Genomic DNA, 12,066 nt, shown 5'->3' with positions numbered 1-12,066 from the left:
TTTTCATGCAGCTAAAACAAACACTCTATATATGTACTTATAAACAGACCAATTTTTTCTCTACTTTGTTTCGACGACTAAAGTATTGTACTGGTAATTCTGAACAAAAAAGTTCACGGAAGCTTTAAAGTGGAACTCGAGCTTCTTTATTTGTATTTTTAATTTTATGTTTTTAATTTTGGTTATTAATCGCCAATCAATTTTTTTTTCGATTTTGTTAAATTTGTTTGAGGAAATAATTATGCATGCATTTTTTGAGTACGGTAATGCCCACTGCCACGAAACACCAAAATAATTTTTTCCTAGCAGCGATCGCCACTCGGCAGACAGTGGCAAGCCTCCGAGTATTTCTGCCAGGAAAAAAAGCTTCTTGTAAAAATCCATATGCCATTCGGAAGCAGCGTAAAACTACATTATACCACAACCTAACTTAGCAACTACTCGAAATTTTTCAATGAATCACACTCTTTTTTAAGATAACTTTAACTAATTCAATTAATAAATTTTATTGATTTGTTTTTTCACTATGAAATCAAAAAAAGGTTTACGAACAATACTAACCAAATGTGCTTGGGATTTGTTGGTACTGGTGATGGGTATTACACCGGCGACACACTTTAAACATACAAACAACCCAAATAAATAGTATAAGTGAACCAGTGGCCAATTGCAAGTTAGCAGCCGTCTCATCATCCATGTTTATACGAAGAATTCACGAAATTAACTAAACAATGAACATAGGCAAAATCAAAAGAAAACACTTAAAATATTTGGTAGATAAGAAAACAGCAAACCAGTGAGTATTGGTGCGTTCAAAAAATAAAAATAATACGTATAGATACTGGGGATGTCAAAAATCGACTGGTATCAGCCAAAGTGATATATAATATTAAAGGAGATATCAACTGATTTGTTTTTTTCTTTTGCCGTCTACATTAGGATGTCAGTACAAACTGAATTGCCACTTCGCAGTCGCTCAATTCCCATCATCGTGGGCTGTTCAATGTAAATCGTCCTTTTCGCTTTCCTTTATACTTTCCTTTGTCATCGCATTCTAACGTACAAAATGTCGTTGTTGGCCTAGTGCCACCACCTTAACCGAATTCACCTTGGTGTTGACTATTTAAAATGTGACTTTTCTACTAACCGTTAGAAATGTAAGCAAAAAATATGTTTTTGTTTTTGAAATTAAAATAATAATGTAAGCAAAAAATATGTTTTTGTTTTTGAAATTAAAATATATTATATATTTATTTTTAGAACACAAAATATTCACATACGATCCCATTCAGATATGCTTGTGCAACAATCAACAATTAATAGTGACATTATCGTTTGCTTCTCCGAAGAACCAAATCTGGAACCTCCTTAATGTTATGCAAATGCTATACCATATCAGCTATTGCGATAACGAGCAGCAGCGTACCTTATATCAATTATTGAATTTAGTACTAGTCCTCCATTAAGGAAAAAGAAATGGAGAATTGAACATTTCTAAAGTATCGCCAACAGGTTTTTTATGGACAAAAGAGAAAAACTAGTCATGGTTATAATTTCATAAGACTCATACTATTTGAACACTAGTTAATTTTACCATGGGGCGAGTACAAACAATCAGTTTATTTGGCATGTGCGCTCACAATTAACTTTTGTGCATTTTATAAATTCCCAAAGCAAGTTGCCTGATCTCCCATTGGGCGCGTCTCAGGTAGTGGATAGGGAAGCCCTGGCATCACATGAGTGGCTGATGTGAAGGCTCGTGTGATGACTCAAAGTTGGCATAGAATCAGGGCGCCATCCGCGAACCAAACTGGTTAGGGAGGAGTCCCGAATTAAAACCTTCATCGGTAATGGACTTCAATAGGATTAATACTCGGGATGGGACCCACACAAGTGACAATCCACCCGCTTCTCCGGCAGGGGCATGGATTCTGGAGGCCCCAACTATTGCACAAGTCTCTCAGCTCTATGAGCAAGAGCGCATCCTGGAGGAGACGGAGGAAGATCTGCTGGTGTCATCCGGGGTTAATAGAGGCTGCCCCAGGGCGGTGTGTTGTCTCCATTGCTCTGGTGCATGGTGATCGATCCTCTACTAACCACCTTAAACGATTCGGGAGCTGCCTGTTTGGTAACAGGCCCTGACAGCCTTCTGGCAGTGCAAAGGTGTCTTTGGGAAAACATGTAGTCCTTCTCCTAGCAAGATCCTATGGATCTGCACGGCTGTGATAAGACCTATTATCACCTGATGCTAACATGAGTCCCGGGACACGTGGGTGTCGTGGGTAACGAGACTTTTGACTCCTTAGCTAGGATGGGCTCTGAGGCCAACTTCTTTGGCCCGGAGCCCGTTCTGCCACTCTCTTCTGCAGCCATCAAAGCCACGATTAGCAAACGGGTTACTCTAACCCAAAAGCGAGCTTGGCAAGCTAAGAGAGGCTGCAGATGGATAAATCTAATGTCACCTGTCATGTCCGACCGACTGTTGCAGTTCCTCCAGTCACTAAGCAGAGGGGACTGTAGGCAGCTGGTGCATGAGAAGAGGACGATGAGACGGCGGAACACTGCCAATCAGACAACGACTGGTTGCCTCCTGATGTCCCCCCTTCAACACCTTCACAATGAGGCACAGATGCTCCCTGTAATGGAGCGCAACAAACTGCTCAGCAAGCAGTTCCTGTTAGGGTGCTACCCTTGCATGCCGCCTCGCAGGCATGTCAAGAGACACCTATTAAACTACGCCGACGAGATCCAGGACAAAACTAACAGACATCTACTGGACCAGACCGTGTTTAGACAGACAAAAACGACATTCACCGGGAGACTGTTACGACCTCCAGCAGATGAAGAGCTCCAGCTTCCCCGTTAGACACGCGTAACACTGGCACAATTACGTTCTGGATATTGTAGCAGGTTAAACTCCTACATATCCAGAATTGACCCCGACATACTAAACATATGTCCGGCATGTGAAGGCACCCCGCACGACACTAACCACCTTTTCACATGCCCCTTAAAATTTACTCATCTAACACCCCTCTCCCTCTGGACCCAACCTGTCGAAACAGCATGTTTCCTGGGCCTACCTTTAGATGAGACACACGAAGACGACCGATGATATACCCTACACTGATGGGGCTTGTATTACTGCTACAACAACAACAACAACGGCGGACCACTTTCTGTGCGTCTGCACGGCCTTCGCTCGAATCAGGTTTGAGGTCTTTGGCACTGATGTGTTAAAAAGCGACCACCTTGACTTCTTCGATCTACTCAGATTTCTTCGGAGGTCGAGTAGATTTAAAGAAAATGAAAAAGAGGGCTGCAAGTACCTCACAGAAATAAGTATATGTGCAAAGTTTTTCATACCGATATCTTTCTTGATAGTAACGGGACATTTTGTTTGATATGCCAAAGTCTGTATTTGCAATCCAACTTAACTATTCGCTTGCAAAATTCTTCTTTAGTCATTATTCTGAGTACCGTTATTACAAATTTGTGTTGCGAGATTTGGTTTTCATATGACATAAGTATATGTGCAATCAAAGATCAGTATTGATTTGGTACGCATAGAGAGCAAGTTATCAAAAAATTTTGTTCTATTTGCATTGATATCTTAAAGAAAAATGTTAGTAAAATAGATTACTTCTTTTGAATAAATAATATATTAATTGAATTATTGATGGGTTAATCCGTAGAATGCCACGTGGAAGATATTTATCCGATGAAGAGCGTGGTCTGATTAAAGGGCTAAGCGAAAGTGGCAAAAGTATTCATGAAATTACTGCTTGAGTAAATCGGCATAGGAATACCATTAGCAACATTCTTAAAAATCCAGAAACATATGGTCAACTCAAACGAAGCGGCAGGCCAACTAACATTGACAGCAGATGCAAACGAGAAATTCGTCGTCTGGCTGCACAAAAAGAAATGGCTTGCAAGGAAATTAAACACCATTTAAGTCTTAAGGTCACCGATAGACGAATACATCAAATTTTGGTCGAGGACGGAACCTGAAATTTTCCATAACCGAATTGCAAAGTGGCTGCCCTATGTCCTCGATAGCCTCACGAATTCTATCCGGAATCTTTTCCCGTAAAAGATCAATGGTTTCGTTGCTTGTGTGGCACGTAGCGCCTCTTGTTAAAAATAAAAGTTGTCCAGATCAATACCATCCAATCCCGGCCATAAAAAATCGTTAATCATCTCTCGAAAGCGCAATCCATTCACCAATAACACCTGTTATTAGAAAACTCTCTATTTGACTAAATAATATTTGACTGTATGTGTTTCGTTATATCTTCATTTATATGTACAGTCTGTCTAATAGATGCGTGACCGTGATAACGTAGAAACTATTTGACCAATTCGATTCTAACAAACAGCTTGGAAGGGGTTATATTTTTTTTTTACTCAAACTATTGAACAAAAACGATTAAGTGTAATGGCTTCACATCTTCGAGCCATATTTTGTGTTAATTTCTGTGCAAGCTGTGGAGATAATCGGCTCCAAATAAGCCAAATTTACCTTGATGACTGTTTGACCGTCCATATTTGTTTTCCTTTGAGTTTTTGTTTAACTCTTGCCAAATATTTTAATAGGGTTGGCATTGGGCGATCATTTTACTGTTTCCACTCTACACACCTTTGACTTCGATGCTTGAGATTGTTATCTTCCAAAACCAAAGCTAATTCTTCCAAATATCTTCGCAGCAGGCGTTAATAATGCGTTTTGGTAAATTTCATTCATCAAAACCGCATTTAAGTTGGCGGTAAACACAAATAAACGGCCAAATCCTTTTTCGCAGAAGCAGGATGATTTATCCGTGAATATTACGTTTGCCCAGTTCCGTTCTGAATTTGCCTAAAACCACGGAAATTTCTTTTCAATGTGTGATAATGAGAGCAGCGGTTTTTTCAATGTGCTCCGAAGATCTTATGCATGTAAACCCCTCGGATCATGTATTTGGATACACTAACAATACTTTTCCTTAAAACTGCTCAGCTACACGCAACGATAATTTCAGTTTAGTCACAAGCAAATCAATCATCTTCTGATCTGAGTCTTCAACGTTTTTAACTTCGGTATACACCCATAGCGGCTGCCGTAGCCGAATGGGTTGGTGCGTGACTACCATTCGGAATTTACAGAGAGAACGTAGGTTCAAATCTCGGTGAAACACCAAAATTAAGAAAAACATTTTTCTAATAGTGGTCACTTTTCGAGTGTATTTCTGCCATAAAAATGCTCCTCAGAAAAATATCTGCCGTTCGAAGTCGTCTTGAAACTGTAGGTCCATCCATTTGGGGAATAACATACGCGTCAATTATATATAATATATATATATATACATATATATACCCATTTCGATATGCACCCATTTATTTATGAACATTTTCGACTTCCTCAAATATTTTGGTGCAGATACACCTGACTTTTTTGGACCTTTAGAGTATGCACAAAGGAATATTGCTTGAAATCGTTTTTAATTTGAGGAACTCATTTTGTAAAAATTACGTACGCTTCTAAATTTTTCACAAAATTAACAAACTGCACAACGATGAAATAGGCATGGAAGCATTTCAATTTGAATTGAATTTTACCGGTCACGCTTCCACTGGAGAGACTGTATGTAGGTATTTCCTTCGCACTCTTCCCTTAGTGCCTCTCTCCATAACATCATCATATTGTTCAGGTATGGTAACTGATTGTTGTCACCAATCACATTTTATTACACGCGCAAATAAATACAGTTAATAGGGAAAAAAAGAAATGTACTAACGACTTGAACACGTGGTGCTATTGTGAATATTTCGCCGTCTTCGAATGCCTACGCAACAGGCTGTGCAGATACAACACAAAGATAATGCGACTACGAAGCCACCCATTGTAATACTTATAATTATGCCCGTCTCCATATTATAATAAATGTATTCAAATTCGACAATATACTTGTAATATCACTAAACTTTACGAAAGCAAAACAGTTAATTTTTAATCCAACGACGCCAACATTTGAACAACAATGAGCAACAGCATTTTATTTTGTGAGTTTATAAGCCACTAGCCACTAGAGGTAAGATAAGTCAAATATCTGAAAAATGTACTGCTATATATATATGCTTATCAGACTTGCAAAAAAATAACACTCAAATATTATCAGCACAAATTGGAACAATTATTGAGTAGAATCATTGAGTAAGTAATAACGTATAATAGTAGCCACCACTCTTTTGTATGTGGGGTGCCACTACTAGCACCTGTTTCCACTCAAACATGCTGTGTGAATCACTTTAATGAAATATGACACGAGTGAACTATGAAAAGAAGATGAAAGGTGAATCATCGCGACGAATTGTAAAGCAAAACAGACACCGTTGCAGCGTATAAACCGAAAGTAAACGACGCACAAAGAGCGACGGCTTCATATAAAAAGTAAGCAAACATAGGGAAATGGGTAGATTTTGCTAAAAATGTGTTCCTTAGTAGACTAGAGTACTCTAATTCAAATTCTAGAATGCAAATTCCTTCTTTCATATCTGTTTTATTTTAGATGAAATGAAGACTAAGGTGAATATTAAAATGTTTCGAAACATTTCAGTGGAAGTATTTATTCAACTTTCAATTAAGGGGTTATATACCTTGTGTTTTTCAAAAACATCAAAATAAATTTTATTTCTTTATCGTAAAGTACAAACCAAAATACTTGGGTATGATTATAGACAATAAACTTAACTGGAAGTTACACATTGGACAAAAACGACGCGAAATCAAGACTAGGTTTAAACAACTTCATTGGCTTTTGGGAAAGAATTCAACGCTCTCACTAGAAAATAAGATACTAATATACAAAGTAATTATAACACCAATATGGAAATATGGCTCAGAGCTTTGGGGAACTGCCAGCAGAACAAATATAAAAATTATACAACAAACGCAAAATAAGATACTCCGTATAATATCAAAAGCAGAGTGGTATATACTAAATGATAACATCCATCGAGAACTTAAAGTAAAAACAGTCCATGAAGAAATACGCAACAACAGCTTAAGACACACAAACCGACTACTAGAACATTCTAACAGGGAAATTCGGCAACTTCCATTAAAAGAGGAAACCGAGACGAGGAGACTTAAGCGCAAACGACCAACTGACCTGCAGATGTAAATGGTGTCACAATTTTATGAATATATTTATTCATTAAATAATTGAATTAATTAAATATAGAGTTAATTTTTGTTTTTTTTTTTTTTCTTAGATAAATGTATATAGTGGTATTGGCTTCTAAATACTGTTGAAACCCAAAAAGAAAGAAAAATTGTAAATATTTTAAGTTGAAATAGAAACAATAATAAAGGGTATAAAAAAAAAAAAAAAAAAAAAAGTACAATCCCTTGAGAACATTTTCCAAAAATTTCATAGAGATCTGAGCAATAGATCGAAAGTTACAGCGTTTTAAATTGTGCGTCGTCACGTCCTGAGCGTACGGCCTCATATTAACGTAAACTAAACTTGAAACTTTAAACGCGATTATCTCAAAAACGTGTTTTTCCAAAAATGCTTTTGCGGTGGACGCGATTGCAAAAAAAGTATTCAACCGATTTTTATAATTTTTTTTTTAAATTGTTCGTAATTGATGTCGCCTCTTAGTGAACGATCAACTTTTTATGTATAAATTTTTATTTTGCAGATATGAATTTTTTAATGCCAATTTTAGGACTGTAGAAGTGGAGTTTTTTAAAAACATGTTCCTATTTTCACAAAAATCAAAATATTTAATATATTGATCGTTCACTAAGAAGATATAACCCTATACTAATGAAATCTTTTCGATTTTTTGATTTCAGTTGACTTGGTGGACTTGAATCGCGTCCACCGCAAGCCTCTTCCAAAAAAAGGGTCTTGGGCCAAAACGCCATAACTCCGCCATTTTTAAATATTTTTACACAAACAAAGCCTTTTTTTCTTTAAACATTGTAATATCCAATAATAAAAACTTTTATACAATAAAATTATTGCTACATATCTTTAAAAAAAACCCAACTTTCGCTAATTTCACCGGACCACAAGGTATATAACCCCTTAAATATTCAACCCTGCTACGTATTTCTCTTGATAATGAATAAATTACCTTACAACATTTTAGATTTTTGCTACAAGTTTACGTAGCCATTTGAGTTCATACGTCCTTAAACTTTGCATATGTGCATTCTGTAGTAACTTAAACCAGCCCAAATTATCAAAGAACCACCACCAAAGTTTTGCATGGTAGAAAAACCCTCCGGAGCCTTTCAAATCAAGTAGTAATTAAAACAATCACATTTTTCACTGATCGGCCCGCGAAATGAGCTGTTTTTAACTCGAAGTCGTTTGTTTGAGGTCGTTGCAAGCGAATGGTAAGTAATATACAAGCTCAATCGACTACGGCGCACAGAGTAACGTCACTATATAAGTTGTGGCGTAAAATAGTAAACATACTCCGATTTCAATGAAATGCTTTACTTTCACATGGGAAAAAGAAATGTAAAATACGGTAGAACCTGGCGCACTCACGCGTCTATCTCCAACCTTATGAGCGAGAATGTTAAATGTTAGGAAAGATGACGCCTTCCAAAAGCTGCTACTTTATTTTTGGAGAATTTCACAACCGAGTGACGTCAGTATAGAAAATAAGCAAACCTTTGTGCGCAAATTTATACAGATGCAAATGTATGTAATGTACTATTTATTCTATCTTTTTTGACTTTCCACTTACTTTCTATGCTGACGTTACAGCAAATGGAAAGACGCAATCTTATAATGATAATAACTCCACAACTTCTTCCCACGACAGTCGGTTCTACCTTACCGGAACGACCCAGATTTATATCCGATTAAGAACTGTCACTCAAGCAGCAGGTTTATGCTGCTAAAATAACTACAGCAACAACAACAACGCAATCTTTTATTCTATCGTCCTTAAAAAAAAAAAATAAATAATTGGCGCGTACACTTCTGTTAGGTGTTTGGCCGAGCTCCTCCTCCTATTTGTGGTGTGCGTCTTGGGTGTTGTTCCACAAATGGAGGGACCTACAGTTTCAAGCCGACTCCGAACGGCAGATATTTTTATAGAGGAGCTTTTTCATGGCAGAAATACACTCGGAGGTTTGCCAATGCCTGCCGAGGGGCGACCGCTATTAGAAAAATGTTTTTATTAATTTTGCTTTCACCGAGATTCGAACCAACGACCTCTCAGTGAATTCCGAATGGTGATCACGCACCAACCCATTCGGCTACGGCGGCCGCCGTCTATCGTCCTTGGGTTCATAAATATAAATTCTAAAGATGTTATATGTAGATTAGCCTACTACCACGCCCGCAAGCCAATGTTTATTCGTGGAGCCAGTTGCACTCCGTATCTTAAAATGGAGACTAATTCGTAATCAAAGTCCCACTTCAAAAATGATCATATAAAGGAAAGGAGCAAATATGCTTTCTTGCTAAACTGTATAAAGAATTTTGCGAACAATTACGGGAAATTTTATTTTTCTCTACCAAAATTTTACCCACCAAATCGTATGGTTTGGTTATTTCTAACGTCTTTTTAGTAACAGTACTTTCGTGCGGTCTAACAAAAGAGAAACAAGTAATGTAACTTTTAGGAAATACTTCAGGCTTACAAAAAAATTACACACTGCCACCGTTATATAGACAAACAAATCAATTAATTACATCATAAAATTACAGCCTGTAAACAGTTAAAACATTTTAATTCTTTACTTTGATGACCATAAAATGGAAGTAATTATTTCACAATTTTCAGTAACGTTTAATAAATTTAAGGTATTTAGAAGAAATCCCCCATCATTATTTATTTTAAAATTAAATTTGAAGTTTTTCGTCTAAACTGATCGTATCTTTCATATAGTCAAAATCAGGAACAATAGTAAAATAACGAAAAGGATAAACGTCTTGTTGAGATTTCCATCCTGTGGCTGATGCGGCATGTTCACAATAATATTTTCTGTGTGTGTTAATGTGGATATTTTAAGTTCCAGAAAAAAATCTGAATCCTAGTTCATTTGTGGACGGAACCACTCTTCATATTTTTTGCACTACTTATGTACGTACATAACACTAAGGATCAATAGGTCTATGTGATGGCTTTCAGCCAGCCAGGTCAACCTATGTACGTACATACATATATCAAGCTATTAAAACTTTATTATACTAAAATACTAAATGCCCAGAAGAGTTGGAACCCGAAACAACTCGTTTGATATTCTGAAAATGCGAATGTGATGTGCTCAATAAAGCTACTGGCGTTCCGTCAGTGGTGTAGCTCATATAGAAATGTTTATGAATCCTTACACATCAGTAGATACAATAGAGTTATTATTGTACAAATTAATAAAATTGATAAAATGCTCTAAGATACTTATAATATAGGGTGCAATATCATATTGTGGCAGGCTGCAAGTTGTATTAAAACTGAGATACAATAGAAATATTTACAATTGTTTCGAATTAAATCAGTGGGAGAGGATCTTCAGGTGTAATATCTGACCCATTGATGGCCCGTCTGCAATTATTCTGCTTAGGAGTGAATCAAGTTCCGAGAACAAAGAAAAAATATTTTTGTGTTTTCTATTATATATATATACTAGTATGTAACCCCCGAAAATCGGGTGGGCTTTTTTCCAACGGAAAGTAAACAGCATATGTGACACTTTTTTATATTAAAAGTTATGATGATTAGAAAAGTGTATATTTTTATTCATATGTAATATGTAAGAACTTATGCATATAACATTTTTAAAATTTTTTTCAGTTAAATCAGTAATTTTTTTTTTAAATTACTTCATTATAAACTACATTCAACGTCAAGTTTTCGTAATTGCCCATTTGAACTCGTATATTTTCCCAGGATCTAACCCGGCTTAACGCAACATAAAGTTGGCCGTGAGCAAAGCAATCCTCCTTTAAATGAAGCCCCACCCTTGATAATGCTTGGCCCTGGGCCTTATTCATTGTTATGGCGAAGGCTATTATAATGGGAAATCGCCTTCCCTGAGCCTCTCCGCATAACACTTCCGCGTGCAAACAATTCGGAAGCATTTGTTTTACAATATGATAAGTCGTGTGCCATTCACCAATCCTTCTACTGGGCTTAAATTGCAATCAACATTATCACTGTTCGAATTTTCAATTGAAGCTTATGCGGCGGAGTTCCACTAAAATTGAGGGAGTGTAAAACTTCTACAGGGAATCTTACCCGATCTTGTGAATCTTGTGAAACAATCGTATCAGCGCTGAGATATGTGCGCTCTTGACCAGGTAGCATATCGAGTTTATGATGACTCATTGATCATTTTTTGGACATAATATGGCTCGGTCTTTTAAATTTTCGATTTCTATTATTCCATTATTTGGTTGGAAACCCCCAGTCAATGCGGTTTCTGTTTTTCAAAAGAATTTGATCAGGAATTTTTACTCTTGATGCATTGTCTTGCCCTTCGCCGTGTCCTATGCGCAAAAGAAAATTACAATAGTCGGGTTCTTGACTACGTATATTGATTGTGAGCTTAAATGATTTAAAAAATTTCCACAAAGAGCAACGCTTTAAACAATTACCAACTATGCCAGTTCGCGTACTTCTCGGTACCACAGGCAAAACTTGCCTAAAGTCTCCACCCAGAATAATAATTTTCCCACCAAAAGGTGTCTCATTTTGGTGAATATCGCGCAAAAGACAAATTAAAGAGTTCTTTGCCATACAATGCTGTGCTCATTAGAAAGAGAGCTAAACAAAGCAAACGTACTCATATATATTCGTATATTTGTGTATCATTTCGCTTTGCATAGACATCGCTGTTATCAATATGAAAATTTTGATAACTTTACACGCAAATATTTCAAGAACAAATTAACCAATTTTAATTTTTATAATTCTCCGGAAATATGCTCATCAAAACCTTTCTTTTGTACATATTGTAGTTTAGTCAGAATAAGCGCCATGTTTTAAAATAATACTATAGATAATTGGCGCGTGCACCCTGTTTGAGTGTTTTTGTTGTTCCACAAATGG

General features: G+C 36.7%; 1 protein-coding gene across 2 annotated transcripts in view; it reads right to left on the bottom strand.

Moving 5' to 3' along the window:
* The window catches only part of LOC129245246 (protein shisa-5), a 42,613-nt gene that overhangs the window by 18,403 nt on the left and 12,144 nt on the right, over positions 1-12,066 (bottom strand). The window contains exon 1 of one of the 2 annotated variants that reach the window (XM_054883293.1): positions 5,781-5,935. The exons of the other annotated variant lie outside the window; for it this stretch is intronic. Within the exon in view, the coding sequence (XP_054739268.1) occupies positions 5,781-5,916 (136 nt within the window). The 5' untranslated portion in view covers positions 5,917-5,935. Of the gene's footprint in view, positions 1-5,780; positions 5,936-12,066 lie in introns of those variants that run through there. 2 annotated transcript variants of the gene reach the window in all.

This window comes from Anastrepha obliqua, chromosome 4, assembly GCF_027943255.1.
Source record: "Anastrepha obliqua isolate idAnaObli1 chromosome 4, idAnaObli1_1.0, whole genome shotgun sequence".
NCBI classification, from domain to species: domain Eukaryota; kingdom Metazoa; phylum Arthropoda; class Insecta; order Diptera; family Tephritidae; genus Anastrepha; species Anastrepha obliqua.
The sequence above is the reverse complement of the archived record's forward strand: the minus strand, read 5'-3'. Positions and strand labels throughout refer to the sequence as shown.